Raw genomic sequence first — 27,025 nt, 5'->3', positions numbered from 1 at the left:
GATTTAAATAGGAATTGGATTTTAAGCATGGTTAGTCAGAACCATTACAAGGACTACAGAAAAGCCCCTGACGCTGCTTTTCAGCCAGTAATAAGTTAAGATCACATCACTTTTCATCCGTGGACAGGGTGGATGAAAATATAACAAATAGGTTGGAACATCCTTAGAGATTTCAACTGAGTAGCTCCCTAACTACTGTTAAACGTTTTTCTTCTTCTTCTTCTTCTTTTTTTTTTTTTTTTGGCAGAGGGCAGGAAACAATGACTGACAAGTTGATTCTTACTCACTCTGAGAATGGCTTTCAAACTGCTGCTTCAACAAATTATTATTATTTTTTTATTATACCATAACTTTCAATCACTAACATCATTAGTAATAGGCTGGCCCTGTTATTAATGCACAGCAATTGTAAGAGACACACATGGGCTTAATAATACTTTCTTTACAAAGAATAATGCCAAATCAATTTAGATAGTAAACCACTTTATATAAAAGCAATGGAAAAATATAAATACATATGGTGCCATTATTCCAATGAAGAAGAAATATATTTAGTAGCATTTGAACTTTTATGAACTCTTACATTCAAAATATAAACTTTAGTGACAAACAAGTGTCTCACCCACATCCTAGTGGATAGCTCTAGTGCATATATAATGTGACTCTAGAATTTAGCATAGTTTTGTCTTGATGAGGTCTCATTGGACATGATGAGATGGATATAGTCATTGAAACCATATTTATAGGCATTCATTCACTCAACCAATACGCCATGATTCTAGCTTTGTGCATTTTCTGAAACAATATGGTGCTGCCTATTTAGGAGATGCATGCCTTATATTATTATTTATTATTAAGAGGGGGATTAAGATAATTCAAAGAAGAGCAAAGCAATTATAGCAGCAGGATGAAAATTCTAGCTCAGTGAAGCTCTAATGTGTCCTACAGTCTATGATGTGTTCCCATAGCAAGAGGAAGAAAAGAAGAAAGTTGCCCAATGCACAATTTCTTTCCAATCTTGGGGGAGGTGCACAAAAAAAATAACAACCAAGAACAAGATATCAGACGAAATCATAAAGTTGTGCCTCATTCGAAATATATATCTCTTAATTTATCAACATCCAGTAGGAAAAGAACTTTGTCTTTTTGTTTTTAATTTGCATTTTCAGGTGTCACCTGAGGCTAAATCTCAAACACAATGTTTCATTTAGAAACGAAAAGGCATTTTGAGTCTATGATAATGAAGAGAGAAAAAGAAGAAACCATGGTGAAAAATCAGGTTTAAAAAAATAAAATATATTTCTCTTTCACCTAGTCTAGGGTAATTCAAAAAGGAAAAAGTTTTATTGCCCTAGAAGCAAGATAGTTTTTCCAATGAAGTCTTGATTTATGAAAAGCCAATTTCAGCAATTGAAATGGGGAAAAATGTTTACAAATATGCAGTTTGTGTTAACACATTCTGGAGCCATTTAAAAAAGCTCTCTTAGATCATGAATTATTTGGTTAGAATATAAATGCTAGGAGGCTGGTTGTTGTTTAGCATTACTTCTTTCTAATTTTATGTTCCTCAAGTCAGCAAAGGGAGCCACTTGCTGTTAAATTTAATTTTATAGTCTATTTTCACCTTATTTTGAAGTGGAAAACAACTGAGTAAATCTGTGTTCCAGATTTTGACTACAAAAGTCCTTTTCCTTTTTCCCAATTGAATATCATGATAAAATTTTAGCAGAAACATCCCAATTAAACTTCTTGTTTTTGTTACATAGCAACATTTTATCTTGAAAAAAACCCCAGCAGGTGGATGTTTTCAAAATCAGCAAATTAAACTAAACTGTGTCCCTGCATTAAATGGATGAAAATGGATGTGGCCTCTTGGGTCGGTTGACCCTGTTCTAATAAAACAATACAGGGAAGGGCTAACCATTTCATGTACGTGCATAGAAAAATGAGCACAGAAAAAAATTAAGTCATAGATAATATGCGTTTTCTCCTGTTAACCTCTTAGCATGAGAAGTTCCAACTGCTTTTCCTAATGGTAAAAAATATTTTTAAACAATATTTTACTCCACATTCTATTGTCTTATGGAGATTTTTTTTTTTCTTTAACCCTGTTGCTGAGGTTCATTCAGTCTTAGATGAGTAATAAATACATACCACACAGATTAAACTCTCTAATCCATCTACAGGACACAGATTAGGGGAGAGACCATTTAAGGTTTGCTGATTTAAAAAAAATCCTATTAAAAACAAAAAAACTCTATTAGTTTTTTAAGTTAGCTCTAAACATCCATGCGAGAGGAGCATGCTTTGTTAAATGAAATGTTAAACCTGAAACTTTCAACAAATTACGAAAACAATTAGCTGGGAAATATTTTAAAGCAAACAGACCACTTCATGTCTCATTCAGCCAAGCATTCAAGTATAAAAAGAACTGCTGCTTCTACAAACAAACAACTCCTCACATTTTCTCACCATTTATGTTTAGTCAGCAAATATATATATATTTTTTTTTAAATGGAACATTTCTTGGTGGGTTGTTTATTTTTTTCCCCCACTCACTTTAGAAACAACAAATAAATAAGCTTTGGGGGAAATTTGGTCAAGTGATTGTTTTCCCAAAGGACTAGCACACAAATCTATATTAATATAGAATCACCTACAGGGAAGGTAGATTAGATATAGTAAAGTGGCTTACAAAGACTATCAGATTTTGATAATATATAATCAGTGTATATATTTGATTGTTATATGATCATAGCTTTTTATGATCTGTTAACTAATGAGGAATGGAAATGTTTTTAAACAACTAGCTTGCCAATTTTGTCTAAATCTGTTCTGTATCTAAGTTCACGCTAGAATGTCTGGATGGGAGGAAAAAATGGATTCAGTGGAATAAAAATGGAGTAACTGGAAAGTATGGAAATCATCAATATTTTCCAAGTCATTCAAAGTGCATGTCTCCTAATAGTTACCTGAAGGAAGTTAAGTTTTGGGTTCTGTTTGTTTGCTTGTTTGTCTTTTAGTGGTTTGATGCTGAAATCATAGGTCAGCAAAAATCATTTTTGGTCCAGATGGAGGACCAACATGAGAATCCCTGACACATTTCTCACCAAGCCAAATTCCTCCAAACCTTTTCACCCGTCTGTGAAAACTTCTGGGAGTACAGCTGCACAAGGTAGGAGGTGTGACTAAACAGGATGAGATATAACTGAGTCTCTCAGTTATAGGGTGCGAGCATGCAGCTGACCTGATAAAGGATGAGAGGAGAAGCCATCAGTTGGGGTGGTGGGAGAAAGGTGGAAAGAGATCAGAGGACGTGCTTGCCTATCGCTGTTTGAAATCCCGTGAGTGTAAATGATGCGGTGGGTGATGTCTCTTTGGCAAGAGTAAGTGTAGATGTCCACATGGTACCACTTGGTAGCTGGGGCTATATAATGTACTCATGTGAATCAACAGGCACCACCAGGAAGACAGCTGATTCATTCTACCTCACTGTAGGGTTAAGTAATGCTTTCTTTCACTACTAAGCAATTCCAGGGAGTCTATAAATGAATATTATTCCCATGAATGAAAAAGTGCATGACACTTTTCCCAGAAAGTGTAAGTTGTTACAGGAGCCACACTAGTTCAGTTATTCAAGGCCAATGAACTTCACAAATCACTCTCTCAATCAGATTTTCTCAATGCGGTTGCTCATTTGTATCCATTTTCCACCCTGCAAGCAGTGTCAGTTTTATTGTTTTTAATTGCTTCTTGGATGCTGAAATGAAATGAATTTCAAAGTAGTACTCTACTAGTATAAACCCGACAAACTAGTAAACAGAAAACAGAGTACCTTTGAAACTGTAACACTTAAAAGCAGTAAATACTTCAAAGCGGTGGGACCACGAAGACTAGTATAAATCTTTTCTACTCTTAAGATTTACTTTTAAACCATATTAACTATTATTCATTAAATTAAAAAATCGCTTCAAATAATCATCCCTTTGAACCAAATTTGAAAGTAATTTTATTTCAATTAATAATAGAAAGGACACAAAATCTAAACATTTTAGTAAAAAACAATAGAAGAGTATCAGCTATTATTTTGACTGTGAGTTCACTTACCAATTTAACCAAATATTAGTCTGCTGATTCAACTGTATTTCCCATCTTACGTTTCTTACCTCGGACTGTGAGAGAAGCAGAGGCTTCCACTTTTCCAACCCGATTCTCAGCAATACACATATAGGTGCCTTCATCTGTACTCATGGCCTTTTTAATTCTCAGAGTATAATCATCTTTGATGTCATACCTGTGTAGAATATGAATTGGTCTTATTAAATAGCATTTCAGCTATATTAAGATAACACTGTTTTCACCTTCATTTCTTCTCTTTTGTGACTGTATTTCAACTAAAACAAAACACATGTACACATACACATGTAATATGCCGCCACAAAGTGTAATTGCTTAGATTTAAGGTTTTACTAATAAGATCATTAAGTTCATATGTGACTTCTTGCGGTTTGATTATCAATGATCGATACTTTATACACATATACATCTCTTACTGCATCAAAACTAGAAAAGGCATTAAAAGCACTTTAAACGTTTCCGTGGTAGTTTTTAGGTAATAAGGAAATAGTGTATATTTCAGTTTCTCGGTGAGTTGTATTCTATCATTTTGTAAATTATGCTGCATTTAAATATTGGATTTAATTTGGGGGCATCTTGAATATCAAGCTAAAATATATTAAAAGGCATTTTTTCTCTTATTTGTTGGCCAATTGACACAAACACCTGGTTGAAAGAATTAAGAAGGAGCCGGGGTTTTTTTTAATTAGTAATATTAACTCTTAAAATATCGACATGCCCTGGAGTGGTTTTTGGAAATGCACATCCTCAGCTCTTTCACACATATTTATTTGCTTACTTCTATTTTTTTTAAAGTTTATTTATTTATTTATTTTTTTAAAAAATTTTTTAACATTTATTTATTTTTGAGACAGAGCGAGACAGAGCATGAGCAGGGGAGGGGCAGAGAGAGAGGGAGACACAGAATCTGAAACAGACTCCAGGCTCTGAGCGGTCAGCACAGAGCCCGATGCGGGGCTCAAACTTAGGGACCGTGAGATCATGACCTGAGCCGAAGTCGGACGCTTAACCGACAGAGCCACTCAGGCGCCCTTATTTATTTATTTTGAGAGAGACAGAGACCGTGCAAGTAGGGGAGGGGCAGAGAGAGAAGGTGAGAGAGAGAATCCCAAGCAGGCTCCACACTGCCAGGGCAGAGCCTGATGCGGGGCTCAAACCCACATCTTCGGGTTTGAGATCATGACCTGAGCAGAAACCAACAGTCGGATGCTTAACCGAATGAGCCACCCAGGTGCCCCTCATTTCTATATTTTTAACAAGTAGACTAACACAGTAGCTTAGAAAAGAATTATAAAATTTTAACATGAATCTGTTGAAATGCTTTCATAAGAATATGCTTATTAGATTCTAAGAGATTATGATTACACAAGCAGAAGAACAAAGCTATTATTATCCTTTTCATATCTGATCTTTCCTCTTGATTTTCACTGATGGCCTTTGTTATTTCACTCACACAATTTTGCAATAGCTTTTGACTGATCACATTGACTTTCTTCCTCACATATATCACGCAGACAAAGCTGTATTTTAAAAATATTACCTTAATTGGTTCTGGCTGCTCACAACTAGCTGTGATTTCCTATTGCTTTCAGGACAAAACAAACTTTTTAGGCTTGCATTGAAGATGAGTATAATCAGATTTCTTCTACTTCTGGCTTTAGCTAAAAGAATAATAGCTTATGTTTATTGCAGTGTAAGACCTAATAATAGTTCTGTTTTATAGAGCTTTGCGTGACAAAAAGCAATGTCTATGAACCAGTCTTGCCAACTAAACGTAGCTATCCATGATCCTCTATCCTCCAATAATGATGGTTACTTTATTGTCAGCATGTTTTCATTTAAACTTCTGCTGAGTTACAATGTCATAAGTTGTTAGGAAAGCCTTATCAAACTCTTGTTTGAAGCTTTCCATCTCTATACTAGAAAACTGTAATTACTCTCTCCTTGAAACCTACTGCTATACAATCATTCTGCACTTGCTTACTTTTTGTATTTGTTTATTTTGATGCAGGCAGAGGTCCTGTCTGCTTCACCCATTGCTATATCCTCAGCCCCTAACACAGAGCTTTTAACATCCAGTAGCATAACCAAGTAGTTTAGAGGACAGTCTCAGGAGCCAATGGCCAGAGTTCTAATCTAGGAGTCTACTTCCTCCTATGCTGGTAAAAGTGGACAAGATACTTAAATTCCCTGGGCCTCATTTTCTTCATTAGCAAAATGGTGCTGACAATAACAACTACCTCATGGAGTAGAAGTGAACTTTGAAGGAGACGTTACACATAAAATGCATAAAACTAGGATACAGAAAGCACAATACACATTATCTATTTTTATTACACATAGTAGGAGTTCAGGAAATACTGGCTGATTACATGATGAATATCTCATTTCTTCCTGATATAATCTAAATGATTGCAAGGCTGCAAATTTGCCACATTTGTCCAGTAGGGTTTTCTTATGAGCTACATTTACAGTTTAGGAGGACAAGTCCTGGGCTAAAATGCATACAAGAGTAACAGTGCATGTAAACTTTCTTTGCTTAACTTTGCCAATTAAAAACACGAAAAAAATTTTTTTTATGATGGCTTCAGAAAAGGTGCTGGTGATGTATTTAATGTCTAATAAAAATAATCCTTCCTACAGTTAGCCTGCGTGACATGCTAAGCTCTCGGATACAAGGATTGAATAAAAATATAGTAGAACAGATCAACAAAACCAGGAGCTGGTTCTTTGAAAGAATTAACAACATTGATAACCCCCTACCCAGATTTATCAAAAAGAAAAAGGAAAGTACCCAAATAAATAAAATCAAGAATGAAAGAGAAGAGATCACAACCAACACTGCAGAAATACAAACAATGATAAGAGAATATTAGGAGCAATTATATGCCAATAAAATGGGCAATGTGGAAGAAATGGACAAATTCCTAGAAACATATACACTACCAAAACTGGAACAGGAAGAAATAGAAAATTTGAACAGACCTATAACCAGTAAAGAAATTGAATCAGTAATCAAAAATCTCCCAACAAACAAGAGTCCAAGGCCGGATGGCTTTCCAGGGGAATTCTACCAACATTTAAAGAAGACGTAACACTTATTCTTTTGAAGCTGTTCCAAAAAATAGAAATGGAAGGAAAACTTCCAAACTCATTCTAGGAGGCCAGCATTACGTTGATTCCAAAACCAGACAGAGACCCCACTAAAAAGGAAAACTACAGACCAATTTCCCTGAGGAACATGGATGCAAAAATCTTCAACAAGATACTAGACAACCAGATCCAACAATACATTAAAAGAATCATTTACCACGATCAGGTAGGATTTATTCCTGGGATACAGGACTGGTTAAATATTCACAAATCAATCAACATGATACATCACATTAATAAAATAAAGGATAAGAACCATATGATCCCCTCAATAGATGCAGGAAAATATTTAGCAGATATTTCTAATTCATCTAAAAACACTGAATTCTGGTTAGAGTTTTGTTACTGGCTCTTATTTAACTTAGTAAAGTCGCTTCACAGCACTCTGAATTTTTATCAAAAGCTAAAAGAGAGGAAGATGATCTTGAGTGTCTATAAAGGACTCTCTGGATCAAACACACATGAAAACCATATCCTAAAAAAATTTTTTTAATATTTATTCACTTTTGAGAGACAGAGCACGAGTGGGGGAGGGGCAGAGAGAGAGGGAGACACAGAATCCGAAGAAGGCTCCAGGCTCCGAGCTGTCAGCACAGAGCCTGACACGGGGCTTGAACTCACAGACTACGAGATCATGACCTGAGCCAAAGTCAGACACTCAACCAACTGAGCCACCCAGGTGCCCCAGTATTCTAAGTTTTATAAAAGGATACTTATATTATCCATAATTTATGATTTGTCATTGAGGAAAAAAAATAATGAATTGTATGTTGCCTCACAGTTCAAGCAAACAAACAAAACACAAAAATACACATCCATTAGTGCATAGCATACTCAGAATAATCCTCTGAACCAGAAATTTTCATTTTACAGATGAGGAAACTGACCCTTAGTCGAGTGAAATGATTTGCTCAACGTCATTTTACTAATAAGAGAAAAATCAGAATTCAAACCTTGAACACTGCCTCTCAACCTGGTGCTTTTTCCACTCCTTATGTACCCCTTTCCTACAGTAAAATACTTTGTTGAATTTTTAACTTAAGACATATATGCCACAATATCTATATCACCTGGATAGAAATATAATTTCACATTCAGCAAACATAGTTATACCTTATGGCAAATTTTACCTCACATTAGATAAATTCATTATATAGGGAACAACATGGGGGATAGAGTGACAGAGCTTTTTATATCTTGCTTTAGTAAGAAAAAGTAATTAGGAGAGCCTGGGTGGCTCAGTTAAGTGTCTACGTTGGCTCAGATCATCTTCCGGTTCATGAGTTCTTGGCCTGCAGTGGGCTCTCTGCTGTCAGAGCAGAGAGCCTGCTTCAGATTTTCTGTCCCTCTCTCTCTGTCCCTTCCCTGCTCTTGGGCACGTCCCCTATCTCTCAAAAATGACTAAATATTTTTTTAAAAAGTGTTTAATTATAACTTACAGATTACATAATACTTGAACCCCAAATCAGAAAACCCAAGTCTGATTTGAAATCAGACTTGCTAAGATTTCTCACTTTTTTAAGGAGTGTTTAAGAAAGCCAAGAATAGGGGCGCCTGGGTGGCTTAGTCGGTTGAGCTTCCGACTTCGGCTCAGGTCACGATCTCGCGGTCTGTGAGTTCGAGCCCCACGTCGGGCTCTGGGCTGATGGCTCAGAGCCTGGAGCCTGCTTCGGATTCTGTGTCTCCCTCTCTCTCTGCCCCTCCCCCGTTCATGCTTTGTCTCTCTCTGTCTCAAAAATAAATAAACGTTAAAAAAAAATTAAAAATAAAAGAAAGAAAGCCAAGAATAGTAGTGGGGATACTGTATCAGTGTTTTAGTATTTTTAATTGTTTTTTGTTTGTTTGTTTGTTTGTTTACCAAGGGTTCCTTCATCAGGGATCCAAGTAATTGTGCATTCTACTCAATCATTGTAATTTGGTCTCCATAAGAAAAATGAAAAATGAAATACACCTTAGAGGAATAAATTGAATTAATCTTAGCTACTAAGAAAAGAGACAACCTTTCAAAGATACCATGCTAGTATCAGAAAATAGTAAGTAAACTTTTTTTTTTCTAACTATAGACAGGGTTTTAGTAACAGGCTGTAAAAGTCTGGATAAGGACAATGGTCTGGCGGTATGGAGATTCTGGTTAGAATATTTGCAGGATTCCAACTAGGTACAGAGAGTACATGTATCCAGGTCATAGGTCCATTTGTAGTGAGATAGTTAAGGCTGGAGAAGAAAGAGGTTTTTGCATGATATTTTTTTTAAGATTATTTATTTTTAGAGAGAAAGAATGGATGGGGGAAGGTCAGAGAGAGAGGGAGAGAGAGAGAATCCCAAGTAGGCTCCACACTGTCCCACGGAGCCCAAAGCAGGGCTAAAATGTACAAACCGTAATATCAAGACCTGAGGCGAACTTGACCAAGTGAGCCACTCAGGTGCCCCAGGATAATTTTTAATTATAAAATGCTTCCCTATATAAAGTGCTTCCTGGGTGGCTCAGTTGGTTAGGCGTCCAACTTTGGCTCAGGTTATATCTCACGGTTCACAAGTTTGAACCCCAAATAGGGCTCTATGCTGACAGCTCAGAGCCTGAAGCCTGCTTCCGATTCTGTGTCTCCCTCTCTCTCTGTCCCTCTTCTGCTTGCTCTCTCTCTCCCTCAAAAATAAATAAACATTAAAAAAAATTAAAGTGCTTATTCATTGGAATTAGTAGATGCTCAAACACTGCCTCATTTCAATTTACCTTTGAAAATCATTGACATTTGAGAAAATTATAATAAAAATGTAATAATTTTAATTATTTTATTCAAGAAATCCTAACATTTAAGGAGACTTACATTTCTCCTACATGCCAGGTACTACCTCTAAGACTTCTCCAGCTAACACATATGTTTCCTCAGTCCCAAAGTTTGATATGCACACGTTTCTGAGGGACATGCTGTCTTATGCCAATTAGAAATAACCGCTAACTACACTAGTCTTTCTGGGTCCCATCACACAAAACTAGCAAACCAACCATGAAAACAACAACAAAACAGATTTGAACACTCTCTGATATCTTGGGGTGCTCAGAATCTTTAAATTCTCATTTTTCACTGGATCTTTGCCTTAGAGAAGATTGTGAATATTACCAGCATTATGGATTTATTTAGAAGTATTTTGAATATATATAAAATGTCTGAATCTTTCCATCAAGAGAAACTTTAAAAAGCTCCCCTTCTGCAACCATCCATCAACATTTGAATCCTGTGTGCCACAATCTACCAACCAGTCTTCCAACTTATTCCTATGATGAGTGATCTCTTTCATTTTTGAACATCTCTATTAGATGATCTTCTATAAATGATAAAATAAAACACTTCTTCCAGAAGTTTCAAGTAATCCTATTACTTCCTGTGCCAATCAGAAAAGTGCACTCTCTCTCCGGCTTGAAGCCATATGAATTATTTCATTTTTAGGTCAAATATTTGTAACAACAACTGTATAATGTGCAGCAGATATATAATCTAAGGGTTTTAAGAAGAATGAAGAGCATCAATACAAATTCATCGGTTGATATACCTAAATATGATTATTTCATTCAACCTAAATATGGCTTCTCATTCAGTCACTCAGAATAAAACCAATTTCTATAATATTCAATGTTTTAGATAATCAATTCCTTACCTATCTGTCAAGGCTAATGTTCACCCTCTTCTAACCACATGACCCTTCTTTTCCTTGTTTAAAATAACTACCTCGTTGCTGTCACAACTTAATGGAGTGCCCTTCCCCACATCTTCCATTGCCAGTCCTTCTTGACTTTCAAGATTAGATATTCCCTCAAAGATGTCTTTCCTGCTCAAATAATGTGAAGTAGCTTTCTACCCATCAGTAATTTTTTTAAATGTTTATTTATTTATTTTGAGAGAGAGAGCAAGAATGCAAGAAGGGGAGGGGCAGAGACATAGAGATAGAGATAGAGATAGAGATAGAGGCAGAGAGACAGAGAGAGAGAGAGAGACGGAATCCTAGGCGGGCTCCACACCATCAGCCAAGAACCCGGTGCAGGGCTCAATATCACAAAACATGAGATTACAACTTGAGTTGAAATCAAGAGTTTGATGCTTAACCACCCGAGCCACCCAGGTGCCCCCCCTCCACCAGTAACTTTAAAAGATTACTTTTCTTTCTTTTTATTTATTTTTTTTATTTCTTGTGTTACTTTTATTATTTTTTAAAGCACATAACTCTTTCAAGTTTTTAGCTTGTTTGTTGCCTTTCAAGAGCATGCATGTTCCATGAAAACAAGAACTGAATCCCTCTTGCTCCAAACTATTCACCTCCTGTCCTATAAAATATCACCTGTGATCTTGGATGTGCTTAATGAAGGCTTATCGAATGAATGATGAACCACCCAACAAATGCTCAGAACTACTCTGTAGTTCTTTCTTAACAGGGTTACTAGTAAAACACTTGCGTGTAAACAGAAAGATGAACTAATTTGAAATATATCAAGAAATATAGTAATGTTGTTAGGTTTATACATCAGCAGTTAGCTCTGAAATGTAAGCTAAATTGATACCAACATAATGCTATAAATTTAAGAACTCAAGATATATAATATATAAATGCTACTTTAGAAAGAGACAAACCTAAAATAAAGAAGATAGCAAATCTTGACCAGCAACTAGACATTTGGTTTACATGTTATCATCATAAATTTCCCTCTGTAAATTAAAAACATCAAAAAATAATCTCTCTTCCTACAACAGAATAAATAAAGTGACTCTAGTAGAATATCTAATATAAATGTGAAGACTATGAGAAAACAGAGTTAAAGCTTTGTGTTTTGCTGAATGCTTTCAAATTTATTATCTCATTATTTTGGCAACTAGGGTGATTTCTAATCACATGTCTTGTGAAAATAAAATAATGACAATAAAAATACATTTGCATAGTGTTCTCAAATATACTCTTTAATTTATCCTCATAAAAATTCTGGTAGGTAAGGAGGAAAAAATATGATTTCCCCCACAAAACTTAGAGATACACAAAACTTAGAGATATAAAGTTCAACCTGACTGAAAGCAAACTATATAGCTTTTTAATAAATACACTTTTATACGGGCATCTGGGTGGCTCAGTCAGTTTAGCATCTGAGTTTGGATCAGGTCACGATCTCGCGGTTCATGGGTTCGAGCCCTGCATCCGGCTCTGTGCTGGTAGCTCAGAGCCTGGAGACTGGTTCAGATTCTGTGTCTCCCTCTCTCTCTTCCCCTCCCCACTCATTCTCTGCCTCTCAAAAATGAATAAACATTAAAAAAATAAATATGCTTTTATAAAATATAGTATAGCAGAATCTGGGATATAATGTTTAATTTTATTCCATATTTATCCCAAGAGGAATTGCAGACATGACAATCATAAAGGTGATGTACATGAATTTAAGTTCTTCACAAGTAAAAATGAAACTTAGAATACTATTTCAATAGAGAAAACCATGAAGAACATGAATTGGTAAACATAGAAATATTCAGTATACCAATATTAAGGGTGAACACTTGAAGCCTAAATTAAATACCTCTAGGTGAAGTGGGTGGGGGTACTAATTAATTATGTAATTAGAATAAAATACACAGAAATGAGTTATTCTAAGAAGCTAACAGATAATAAATTCTGAGACAGACTAAATAATTAAAAAATTGAGTGTAGTTTAACATCCTAAGTTTAAGATTAGAAAAATAGCACTTCGCTATCCAGAATGCTGAAATTCATTGGTAGCAAAGATTTAGACCGTATATGAATTTAGAATCTAGATTTTTCATCAACTATATTACAGAGGTTAGAACGTCATACCAAGAGACAGTATCAAGATTCAATTTTTTAAAATAACATGATGTATAGATCTATAAAGAAAAATTAAAGTAAGCATGGGGAATACTACCAAAATAGCAGCTGCTCCTATAAATTTTTCCTTAATGGGTTCAATAAATAAATGGTCAATGCCTCATGGTCTGGGTACAGAAATTTATACTGGGTAATATAAATTCATAATTGCAATTTGGTTATTTGTGGGCTGAACTATGCACGAAAGCAAGGTGTGTGTGTGTAAGTGTGTGTGTGTGTGTGTGTTTGCCTCACAGATGTTTTTAAATTACTGCAATAATTGATATTGTTTAAAGTTTTGATATCTTCATATACAAGTTTGGATTTTCAAATCAAGGTCTATTTTACTTCAAAGTACACACCTTTTCTCCTTTATTACATTGCCAACCCAATGGGTCTAATACAGCGGTGCACTGCACAGCTGGGGACACTATTCCTCCCAACACCACTCAACCACAGTGGCAATTTCTCGTCTGAACCCTGAAGGTACCCTGATGAGCCCAGGGGACTCAAGCACATCATGACCTTTAGCAATTTTTACAGTAAGAAGTATCTTAGGTCAGAGAAATGATAGACTTACAATGTGATCAAATTAACTCTTACTTGCAAAAACTTAAGAAATACAAGAACCGATTTTAAATAAACTGTATCCCAAAACACTTCAAAACCGAAAAAGAAATAAATATGTGGCTCATTCCTAATTTCGCATTTAGGCAATGTGAGGCAAAAATGACAAACTTCCTTTCCAAAGGCCACACATTGAGGCAATTATAATCAGGGAGAAAACTGTCATGAGTATCTACTACTAGCCTTTGTTTTCTCTAATGGGTCATGATTTCTCTGAGATAATAAATTGCTCCAAAAACTACATATATCACAAGCAATTGGACGTCAAATATTTCCACAGGTCCAATAAATGTGGCCTTATTTCTTGTATTTCTTTCTGGATAAGCTGGGATGTGCACAATAGTAATCTCATTGATGCTTTTCACTACTGCATTGGATAATTGGAGAAATAATCATTTTTCCCGAGAAAGTAAATATTGACTGAGTAATACACAAAACTATGAAAACAACTCCTTACATTTAGAGAGATCTTTACAAAAGAGTTTAATACACGGTTTCACAACAATAAATGATTTAGAAAAAATTGCCTATTTCCAAACACCATTTTATAGAAGATTCTGAGATTGTTGTCTTGAGCTGTAAACAGACTAGAATCCATGTCCTCTGCAGCAAGTACATTTATTCTTCTAACATAGAGTGACACGCCCCTTCCATTTGACATGTGTGTTATTGCTGTGTGTGTGTGTGTGTGTGTGTGTGTGCGCGCGCGCGTGCACATTGGGCAGGTGTGCATTTATGCACCAGTGATTTTATATTTAGAGTTTCAAAAGTTACAGAAGATGACTTTATTAATATTTTACTCAATATTTCTCTAAAACCAACTATAATCCTAGGAGCTTCATACATGTGTTTACTAATATATGCACACTTTAAAATCATTCTTTAATTAAACAATCAAATGTACTTAAATTTTGCCTTGATTTGTTCTCCCTTTAAATAGTTGAGAATCAATTTTAAATAAGTAAAACATACTTCGTATAAAAGAGATACTTTGTAAATATGGTACAATATATATGATCAACATGTAGGAGGTATTGTCTGACTTTAAATAAAACCAGGGGGGAAAGAATGAAATAGAGGGGCAAAAAAATGCTGGTGAGGAAATCCTAATAGGAATTGGGTGATTTTGATTGTAAAAATCTGTCAGTCTCAGACTTACATAAATGCAGTCATTGTTGCCAGGTTTGATTAATGACAGTTGTACAATCATGTGCTGACAGTCCTCACCATAAAGATACCTTTTTTTTTTCTGATATGGAACACTGCTGAAAAATGCAACCCAATCAGATTTGGCCCCCGGACAACATGTGCTATCATCACTGTACCGTGAATTGAGATTGATTGGTAACCAGCTGTGACAAAGTGGGAAAAGAAGCTCTGTTTTTTGTGTTGTTTTTTTCCCTCCAAATTAAAAAAAAAAAAAAAAAAAGGAAAAGGAAACTGAATTGCGTCAAAACCATTACCATATGTTCAGCTAAATAATAAACAAAACAAAATAAATTTATTTTAATACTTAACACAACAGTTTATGTGCGAGGTTCTGTTTATGCATGATCTTATGTTTGATGATCAATCTTAAAAGTGTTTCAAAAGCGAAAGTGTTATTCATGTTCAAAAACCAGTACTATACTCTAAAATCACTTCTAAATGTAAAGGATCTCTTATTTCTTTCATGGATAGTGAGGAGATTGCCTATAAATCTAAGTTTACTTTGAAGATACCAAACAAAATTTTTGAGAACTGGCAACATTTTATACATAACCACATCGCATACAATTCTCATACTTTGCAATCCCTAATGCATTGTAACCTTCTAGGATAGGAACTTTTCCTGATTTTCTGCCTTTTGTAAACATAATTCAGATAATTTAGGGACCTCCCCTTCCAAGCTTTCCACAGTGGCCTTAGAATTTAGGAGGAGAAAAGAACAAAAGAAAATACAACACAATTTCTATTACAAGGTGGAATTTTACCAGGTTCATTTCAAGCCTGTGTATCTCATTGCCTTGCTTGAATTATGTGAGGATTCTGCACGAATAAAACTTCCTGAATGGCTGTTCTCATTTCACAAGCACCTTTGTTTTTTTTATGAGAGGAAATTTATTTTCTCAAGATCTTTACTTTTTGAAATCACCTACTACTTCTCGCTATGAGATGTCTGGCTCTAATTTTAGAACAAATGTTTTGAATTAGCACTTAACATTTTATGATGTATCTGCTTTATTAATCATTATGTTGGCCATTGGTAAAAATTATGAATTAAACCAGGAAACATCAAATGTCTAGGTAAGTAAATATGACTTTACTCCCTAAAGGAGAGTTAAAAAAAAGTTTGTTTTCAATTTTCAAAATATTTGCACTCAGTCCAAATAGCTGAAGATAACCCTACACCTTTTGGACTCTTGCAGAAAATGAAGAAATGTCTACAATAAGGGCCATTCCATAGTTCCATAATTCAATGCAAATTTAATTATGGAGACTTCATATAAAAATATCACAAAGTCTATTGCCCTGCTTTCAAAAGAAGGATTTTCAGGGTAACAGTTACTCGTGAATCTTTCAGAGTCATTCACTGATAATTAAAGACACACTTATCAACTAACTGACAGCACTAGCATGGATTCCAGTGGACACGGAGATACAGCCATTTAGAACCCATGGTGATGCGTTTCACCTGCTCAAAAAAGCGTATGTTAACAACTCACAACATTAAATTGAGGCACTCCTGTATAAAACATACACTTTCTTGGAGAAATTTAAATCTTTTGCTTTGTTCAGGCTTGAAAGCGGATAAAACAGAAAAAGTTGCTCAATTTTCCTAAAGCAATCTTTCTGCTCACAATTATCGCAACAAAATCCTTCCACAGACAACACTTGAAACTGTCATTACAACTCATGTAAGCGTCTCTTGGCAACCTAAATCTCAGGTGATAATTTCATACTCTCTAATACTTAAGGTATATCTGAAGTCAAGCTCTTAAATAACAATTGAAGTCTGGGAGCCAAAATGAGCCCAGTGGGTCATAATCATGCTGGCAAATGGATACCGAGTCAAGTTTTCTATACTTTACAGACAACTTGGGTCACATTCTCCTTTTTATCTATCATTATACTACTACTAATATCATCCTAATTATAATATATAATAATATATAATAACATACAATACATAATACTATATATTATAATTATATTGTAATTGCATTACACTTCTAAAAGCTAAGGTTTGCAGTTTGAGGAAGAAATATTTACGTATTCTTTCAGGATTCAGGTCATAAGAGTTTCTGGGCAGGGCACCTAAGAACAGTATGAAGGGCAGATATCTTCTTAAAAAATGAAAACTAATGCAACATTCATTGGAAAGGGAAAGAAAATTAAAAAATGTGGAAGTTCAGACTTCTAGGGAAATATTAAGAGGCAAAGTCGTCTCTGAAAAGAACTTGCTGTACTGTGCTGGGAGCCTCTACTGAAAGCCAAGATGAAATTTAAAATATGATGGCATCTGACTCTGCCCTAAATAACCAAACAGTATTTTAGATTCTCTTGGCTTCCCCTAAAGGCTCTCCTCGTTACCTCCATCTGAGGCATAGGTGGCTCCCTCCTTGTCAGCCTGACCATAGATGGAAAACCCTCTACCAAGTCTCCCTTTAGCACAGCTGAGGGAGCAGGACATTCTCCAACTGAAAAGCTGAGAGAAAATAAACAAAAAATGTTTAAAAATGCCCACACTAGGATAAAAATACTATAATTGGTTTAATGAAGTGCAGATTTCAGATCACAGGGTAACTAGGCCCAAAAGAACACTCCCGGGGTTCCCTGACGCGGCCATCTTGAAACCGGAGCCTCTCTCTGGAGCTGGAGTAATTAAACCGAACCGCAGCTGAGCCCTTCCAGAAAGGCCAAAGCACACCGCTCACCCCAAACTAGAAGTGCCTGCGAGTTTTAATCACTGTAGCCTGCTGCCGTGTTTTGAGTGCCCCTGTCTACCCATCTTCCACTCCTCTGACAGACAATGGGGCCTCCGGGGATTAATTCTCTTGGTGTACTTGTGAACAACTGTAAAGTTCACACCCTGTTGTCTTTAGTCACCACCCGTTTCCATCTTCTCCTGTTATCTTATTCTCTCATTTTTCACTTCTACAGTGAGCTTTGTCTCCTCGGATGCAACCTCTCACAATTGCATCTTGTAGCCACCTCCACCAAATTTTTCACTATGCCTTCTGGAATACTAGTTCACTGACCTGTAAAACTTCCTTATCCTCTCTCACAGAATTTTACCTTCACTTCGTGTCTTAATGAACATCTGGCTTTTTCCTGAGAGTTGGTGAAAGTGTGGAAGAGGAAGGGATGTAGGAAGTATACTCCTTGCCACTCCAAACAATAACTCAGTAACTCAATAACTCAGATCTTGACCTGAGCCGTAGACTCAGCCAGTCTAACTGACTGAGCCACCCAGGTGCTCCTGCCATCTTCTTTATATACCAAGAGTAGACTTACAAATGCTTCAATTTGCCCTCAACTGGCTCTCTAGAGAAAAGTCCATCCAAACTTCTAAACCTGCCCAGTATGTTCTTTCCTGACCTAGTCTCTGCTAACCTCTCCAGTCCCACCTTGCACTATGGCCCACTTTATACCTGAGTCCTCAACTGTACTCCAGAATTCTCAAGTTCTCTCCTGCTTCTGCATCTCTGCATATGCTGTGTCCTCACATCTGGACTTTTCTCCATGCCTCCCCACTCCCCATTTCTCCCTCCTTATAGCCTAACTACCTCTGCTTATACTGGTATAAAATCAATGTGTTGATATCTATCTACACTTCCAGGGTTTAAGCTTCACAAAGGCATGGTCATGTCTTTGTTCACAGATGTATCCTCAGAGCTTAGTACAGTGAATAAAGGTAGTCAAGACCAATTTGTTCATGAAAAATTAAATTAAGGCTATACACACACAGGAAGAGGAAGGTTCTATTTTTTCACCAGTATCAAACAACACTGATAACAAAATGCCAAATCTGTATAATAGAGAGTCTGTGGGCAACACAACACATTCTGAACATTTAGATTCACTTTGTTTTCAGTTCCCTGAATTTTGACTGAGTTTACTTAAATTGTATCTTCTACTCATAGTTTTTACCTCAAACGTTTTTCTGTGTTCATTTTCTCCAAATCATTGACTAATACCATAATTAACAACACACTAGAAGGGCCCCGGAGCAATCCATAGTTTAATGGAGATACTCAGTTACAGAGTATACTCTTACTCACACCTGTCCTTGTTCTGGGATTTAACCTGTTGCCTAGGTAAACAAAAACAAAAACAAAACAACAACAACAAAAAAAAACCCTCAAGTTCAACATACATCAGTAAGAAAAAAGTGAGGTCCAAAAAGTTTAAGAAAATATTATCTTTAAGATAAAAATTATCTTTAAGATAAAAATTATATGATAATATCTTTTATCACTGATAATCTTTTCATTATACCAAACATTAACATACTAATCTTAATTAGTATGTTAATTAACTAATTAACATAACTAATCTTAAAATTAGAACTGTGTGTGTGTTGTTTTTTTTTTTTAACGTTTATTTATTCTTGAGACAGAGAGAGACAGAGCATGAACGGGGAGGGTCAGAGAGAGGGAGACACAGAATCCAAAACAGGCTCCAGGCTCTGAGCTGTCCGCACAGAGCCTGACGCGGGGCTGGAACTCACGGACCGCGAGATCATGACCTGAGCGGAAGTCGGCCGCCCAACCGACTGAGCCACCCAGGCGCCCCATGTGTTGTTTTTTTTTAATTGACATGCTATTCACTATTTGTCTGGCAATAGAAATTTTGTTTTGATTGCTATAGGTTTTCTTTCTTTCTTTCTTTCTTTTTCATTCATTTACTTATTTATTTATTTATTTATTTATTTATTTATTTTTGGTGTTATCTGCAGATTGGGCACTGACCTATCATTGCTAATTACATTATTGTTTTCAAAACTGCAGAGAGCTTTTAATATCATCTTATACTGATTTTCACTAAATTTAAATCCCTTAAAAGTTTAGAGATTGTGTGTGTGTGTGTGTGTGTGTGTGTGTATACATCATGTTCTACTTTCTGTCACAGTCATATAAGATTAAACTCAAACCATTCTAGAGATATTAGAATTTCATTTAGCTCATCATAGCAGAAAGGACTATTTAATTATTGTTATTGCTATCCTTACTATGCAACCATCCTTGTGATTTATTCAAATAAAATAATATCTGCAATTCCTTAAATGCATTACTTTAAATGCTTTTAAAACTTACTAGTATTATTTCCATATGTTTGTGTAACTAATTAGAACATGAAAATTTATGGTAAAAATTGCAAATAAATCACAATTAAGGAAAGCATTTTGGAACGAATAAAGTGGTGTAGGCAGGTTAAATTATCTTTTAATTTATAAATAATTATTGGCTTAAATTCATTCAAGGCATTTTGATTTTACAACAGGACTAAGAAATGTAACATCAGGTTTGGAAAAGTGGATCTACTTCATAATTGTGTGTTTGGTTAGAAATTAATCTTCACTTTACATTCATTTAGAAGAAGGATTTGGGGGATTAAATCCACAACAATCCACAAAATTCATAGCTTACACCAGATGTTTTTGACAGGCAGCTTCTTGTACTCTTCTGAGTCGAGAATGAACACTGTGCAATAAGGGACTGCAAGTTCAGAGTGAAATAGATCTTCAAATGTGCTATCTATCTGGTGGCCTTGTGATCCTTACTGAACAACCTTTAAGAAGATTCCATTGGTGTTGGAAGGGAGCATTAGCTGAGGTAGAATGGAAGTGTTCTGCATTATCAGTTTGGGTTGTGCTTTGGAAGATTCAAGGGCTTTCTCTCCTCTTTACTTCTGCCCACAAAAACCTCCTCATGAAATGTGTTTCTGGAATAATTTAGAAATTCAACACAGCTACATAGGGGCACTTGTCATCATTAAGTGTGTAACATACCGTAGAGGTTGGTAGATATATTTGAAAATAGAAGGTTCAGACACTTCTCTAATTAAGCTACTCTTAACTAGTTTTATCAATTCAGCAACTATTTAATGAGCAAGAAATATAAAGAAACATTTCATGCCTCATATATTCTAGAAAATATGCAAGAATATACATTCATCTGAAGTCATTAGTGAACCAAAGGACCTTCTTGCATTTGGTGATGACCTATTTATGTCAAGTCTTGCCATGGCACTATTTGTCCATCTCACTGGTATAACCTTCATAGCCAAGGCAATAAGAAATGACTTTGAGGTCTATTTCTTTGAACAACATTCTATTATTTTTGTCTAACGTTAAAAACAAAATTAAAAAGCATATAAAATAGCATTCGGGTAAGCAATTCCTACTTCATCTTTTCTACTAGTTCGGGGTTTCTTGACCACAGCACTTAGTGACATTTTGGACTTTTGGGCCAGATTATTCCTTATTGTGGGACTTGTCCTGTGTATAGTCAGCCATTTAGCAGCATTCTTAGCCTCTCCCCTCCACAAGACAGTAGTACCTAATTCCCCAAATGCAGCAATCAAAAATGTCTCCTCATATTGCCAAATGTCTCTCTGTAAATGGGAGAGACAAAGCTGGCCCTCGTGAAGAACCACTGCACTAACTGTGTCTGGTGAGCACCACATAGCAGATACAGGGCTGGACATTTAAGAATGAAGATAAATATGGCAAGGGGAGTTGGGAGACAGAGAAACAAACAATTACAATAACAAGACTAACACTGTTTTCGCTTAGTTACACAGAACTTTAAAAAAAGCCAATGGCTATTGAGTAAAAAAAAATGGAATGAAGGGTGTTTAAGATACAAATGGGAAATGAATGCAAGCTTTCATGTCAGAGAGACCTGCGGTTTGCATCCTGTTTTGCTACCCTCAGGTCCTGTGACCTTGAGCATTGTGCTCATTGTCCTTAAGCTTCATTTTCCTGCACTGTTAAAAAAAAGGGATTCATAGGGTGCCTGGGTGGCTCACTCTGTTAAGCAGCTGACTTGAGCTCAGGTCATGATCTCGGGGTTCTTGAGTTTGAGCCCTGCATTGGGCTCTGTGCTGACAACTCAGAGCCTGGACCTGCTTCAGATTCAGTATCTCCCTGTCTCTTTCTGCCCCTCCCCAGTTTGTTCTCTCTCTCTCTTTCGCTCTCTACCCCCCCCCCCCAAATAAACAAACTTAAAAAAAGAGGGGTAGGTGATTCATACTTTAAGGCTATTGGGGAGATTAATTATAACTGTACAAGCACCTAGCATAAAATCAGTGGGCCCTCAAAAAAATACCATACTCTTTATTATTTTAATACAATTTCCTGTAAAGATAAATTATTTTAGAGGCACTCAGCTGGTTCAGTTGATATAGCATGCGACTCTTGATCTCTCAGTATTGTGAGTTGGGGCCCCACATTGAGTGTAGAGATTACTTAAGTACAAAATCTTAAAAAAAAAGATGAATTATTTGAGTGAAGTAGTTTAGACAGTGGACTTGAGGGGTAATGTGCCTAATTGGGTTCAAATCTCTACCACTTGAATTTGCCCCTCAGATTCCTCCTTTGTAACATAAAAATGATAAGAACACTTGTTTCATGAAGAAACCGTGAAGATCAAATGAGTTATCTACATGTAAAGCACTTGAAAAATTAGCTATTGTCCCATAGTCAATTTGAAGATACACATTTCTTCTATTTTAACATCTCTGACATTAAAAATCATTTTCCATAGATGACATACTATATTTGATCAAGCAATTTTTTTTCTTCTTCATTCAGAGAAAGTATTGTCAGATCCTACAAACAATTCCAACTTGAATTCAATGACTTATAATATTATTATAGGACTAAAAATAATAGTTGGGTTAAACAAATATTTTGACTTCTGTATTTAATAAAGACAACACCTCTCATCCAGAACCCAAGGGATAAACCTCAGTATTACTTTTATCCCCTCTTTCCCCATGAATCCTGACATAGAATCTATCTCTTTAAGGAAAAACAAAACAAAACAAACAAAAAAAAAAAACAAAAACACAACCTTTCTTTGTATTGCCATTTCGTATATTCACAGGAAATAACCCAAAAGAATCCCCTAACTACCTTTTAAGCAACTTCTTACCAGGTATGCTTACCTCTGAACATTCTCTACTCCAAACTACCCTATATAAAATTTGAGAATCAATTTTTTAAACCTAGAGACAAAGACACATTTGTATTGAATGTGCTCCAGTGAATCCCCATTTCATAGTGTATTCAGTATAAAACACTTTACTTGGAATTAGAGGCTTTCATAATAAAGCCTCAGCTAACCTTGTTGGCCTTAAGTGCCACTCCACTCCACTCCAGGCAAACGGAACCACTAATTGTTGGCATATTCTTTCCGCCACCAATGGTTTTTCATCCTGATTCCATCTCTAGGAATATTCTTTGCAGCTCCACTTATGAGAATTCTATTCTCCTTTCCAGACCCATCTCTAACATCACATGGGACTAAAGCAGCTTTTCCTTTCTGCAACTCTAAAGAGTCTGTATATTATAGCTTTTTTAAATAGTTTGCTTTATTTAGTAATTAACATTATACATATCTCATACCCTCCCCCTCAAATCCTTGAGAACAAACTCATCTTTTTTTAATTTGTTGCATTATCAACACTAAAAATGTGCAATGAATATGTATGATTCTTTTTGAATTTTTGAAATGTAACATTTTATTAGTTCACATTAGAGATATTTGTTATTCCTTTGAGAGAATTGCCATCTTGCTATAAATTGTGTTCATAGTAAGGTTAAAAATATTTTCTTTCTCTCTCTTTATAAAATTCTTCAAATAAGGGTTAAGAGTCCTGATTGACTTTTTTGCTTCTATTATTTGTGGTATAAATGTTGAACAAAACTTTTAGAAAATGTGGGTTGATGGATGAAGTATTTATAGCTTCCATCAAACATATATTTTACAGAAAGTGCCAGTTGTATGAATGGCTGTGATAGTTAACCAGGTTTTCTTAATAAAGGCCCCACACACACTTTTGATGAAATTAGTTGAAAGGTATTACGGTAGGTCATATAATTGTAACAGTCACAATAATCTTAAGAATGATCAGCAAAATTTCCGCACTGAGATCTTGTCACAGGTCTATCCTATAGATTTATGACGAATCACTTCTCAGAAGAGACTTCTAGTACTTTAATTTCTTGGCAAAGGTTCACTGTGTCCCAATAGCAGCCCCCACGCCTAAATAGGTCCTTTAAGAATGAAGCTCCAATGAGTTGATGCTATGCACCAACTAAAGTAGATTTCTTCAATAATTGATTCTATTCTGTGGAATAGGGTATGTTCTTACAATGCTTTGAAAGCATTTGGTTTTTGTATCTTATTTTTGACAACTGTATCTCCTTCACACACTAAGGAAGACATACCCCTCATTCATCATGTTATTGTAATACTAGGTCTCAAGTTATTCTTTTTTTTTTTTCCTCTTTCTCTTTCAATTCATACCAGTTGATTTGAATAATTGATTTGAATAACCATAATGATGATGATGATAGCTCTACACTTGAGGAAATATAGAGTCTAGAAAGACTCATTCCTGTCAGGGACGCGTGGGTGGCTCAGTCGGTTAAGCTGACTCTTGATTTTAGCTCAGGTTATGATCTCACAATTTGTGAGATTGAGCCCTGCATTGGGCTCTGTGCTGACATCGTGGAACCTGCTTGGGATTCTCTCCCTCCCTCTTTCTATGCCCCTCCCCCCCCCCACATGTGCGTTCTCTCTCTCTCTCTCCCTCCCTCCCTCTCAAAAAAACAAATAAATAAACATGAAAAAAACTTTAGAAATCAGAACTGTCAGCCAACACATAACTGCCTATGGAACTGTTAATAAGCAAATATTATCAAGAAAATATAAAATAATGCTCTTTTAGTAAAATTAACCATTGCCTAAGTGCCATGAGACAATGCAGATGAAAAGAAGAATTACATTATCATGCTCTAGAAAAGTTCATTGTTCTAGATTTATATACCTATACTATTTAATTCTCTCAGCAAGCATTTCTTTAGCTTCATTTGTATTACCAGTGACTTCATTTTTATTTCCAGATACAGTGGTAAGAAGAATACAAGACTATATTAAAATAAAATATTCTGTGATGACAAAGACAGAATTGTTTTAAACTTTGTTTCAGTGGGCTATAGGAAATAATGATATTTTTTTAAATGATGCAAACTTATTTATTTGATACAATATAATGGATTATATAGTACTGATAAGTGCCATTATGATAAAAGTTATAAAAGCATTAATATGTACTTTATTACACAGATGTATTTTGTGACCATCTAATAGGCAAGCATTTACTAAGCTGTTTTTTCCTGATCTATAATCCCAAATGGAGAATGGAAAAAAAAAATTGTTCCCACTTAGCACTTCTAGATAATGGTCAAGATTGTGCACCTTGAAGCCAGTCATCCAAGATACCTTACTAGATGATTGACTTCATCTTACTTACCGTACTCTTTGTGTCTCATGTTTTTATTTGTTATATGGGAATAATAATAGTATTTATATCATACGGTTGCCATAAGGATGAATGTTTTCATGTAAAATGCCTAGAATAGGTATGATATAGAGAAGTATGATGTAAATATAATTATTAATATTATATTTACAGGAAAGGAAAATGCAATAAAAACAACTCTTTTGAATCAATATTAGCCTTTCCTATAAAAACCTAAATAAGCATTCAGGGTCAAAGGCAATTTTAAATTTTTAAAAAATGTCCATATATACATAAAAATCTGATAGCATATATGCAAAACATAAAAAAAGTAGTTATCAGTTATAAATGGTTATATGAGTAACTGTACTTTTCTTCATTAGGCCCATCCATGTCAAATTTGCTTTTTTTTCCCTCCTATAAAAATGTGTTATACTTTTTAAAGTGTTTTGAGTTGTTGCCATTCACAGAATGATGCCATTTCAGAATTTAAAGGCACCACAGAAACCATCCAATCCAACTTGCACATTTTGCAGGTGTAGACCCTAGTACTCAACACATTATGTAAATGATTTAAAACGGCATGATGCATTTTTGCAGAGCTGGGATAAGATTGTTAGTCTCCTAAATTCAACTTTACCTTGTAAGCCCACATTGCAATTACAACTTATTAAGAACAGCAACAGCAAAAAATCAATCAGAAGCATATCTTAAGAAAAACCCCTGGGTGATTAAAAACCATCTAAGTGATTCTAACAACAAATTGTCATATGAAGGCAAGGATTTGTGTTAATATAGTCAATTAAATAACTTTCTTTTTAATTTTTTTTATTTTTTAAGTTTATTTATTTCTTCTGAGAGAGAGAGAGCTGGGGAGGGGCAGAGAGAGAGAGGGAGAGTGAGAATCCCAAGCAGGCTCTGTGATGTCAGCACGGAGACCAATGTGGGGCTCAAACTCACGAACCATGAGATCATGACCTGAGTCAAAACCAAGAGTAGAATGCTCAAGCAACAGAGCCACTCAGGCACCCCTCCTTTTTTTAAAATTTATTTTGAGAGAGAGAGAATCCCAAACAGGCTCCATGCTGCTGACGTTGATCCCAATGTGGGGTTTGCTTTCATGAACTGTGAGATCATGACCTGAGCTGAAACCAAGAGTCAGATGCTCAACTGATTGAGCCATCAGGCTCCCCAACTTTCTCCTTTTTATATTTTGTGTAGAGTTGAGGTAAGAATCTAGGATACTAGAAAGTGTGTCTCCAATGGTAAATACCCAATATATCCACCTGAGTCTTGATACAATGACTGTCTCTTGGTAACCCTTTGGCTTGTCCTACAATTTGGGCTAAGTAAAATGCTGCCCTAATCCTGATCTCTGCCTAGGGAATTCTCTAACATCCTACGCTATGATGGAAGAAACAAACCTGCCCTAGCTTCTATGTTGGACAACACCCACATGCCAATGACAGGTGGCACTCAGACAGATCCTTTTGCAAACTGCACCTGGTCTTGGCTCTGCCTTGACACAACACAAGAGCTGCCAGTTAATGGGCATCTTTGACTTCGAGGCATTTCATATTCCAAGTGTGTCCCAGCTTGTTAGTTGACCACTGGCCAGAACCCAAATTGGATGCCAGTTCCTGCATTGTCCCTGAGCTGAGATTCTCAACAGATGGGCCAATGTGGTCACAGGATGAGGTAACTTGCACTCTTCAACCTAGGTGGCAATTAGTTT

The 27,025-nt window shown here is 35.7% G+C and overlaps 1 protein-coding gene across 1 annotated transcript in view; it reads right to left on the bottom strand.

Moving 5' to 3' along the window:
• Window positions 1–27,025, bottom strand: part of ROBO2 (roundabout guidance receptor 2) — a 600,254-nt gene that overhangs the window by 134,426 nt on the left and 438,803 nt on the right. The window contains exon 7 of the mRNA XM_042998321.1: window positions 4,167–4,294. Within this exon, the coding sequence (XP_042854255.1) occupies window positions 4,167–4,294 (128 nt within the window). The remainder of the gene's footprint in view (window positions 1–4,166; window positions 4,295–27,025) is intronic.

The sequence above is a fragment of the Panthera tigris genome, chromosome C2, assembly GCF_018350195.1.
Source record: "Panthera tigris isolate Pti1 chromosome C2, P.tigris_Pti1_mat1.1, whole genome shotgun sequence".
NCBI classification, from domain to species: domain Eukaryota; kingdom Metazoa; phylum Chordata; class Mammalia; order Carnivora; family Felidae; genus Panthera; species Panthera tigris.
This window is presented reverse-complemented; position numbering and strand designations above follow the sequence as displayed.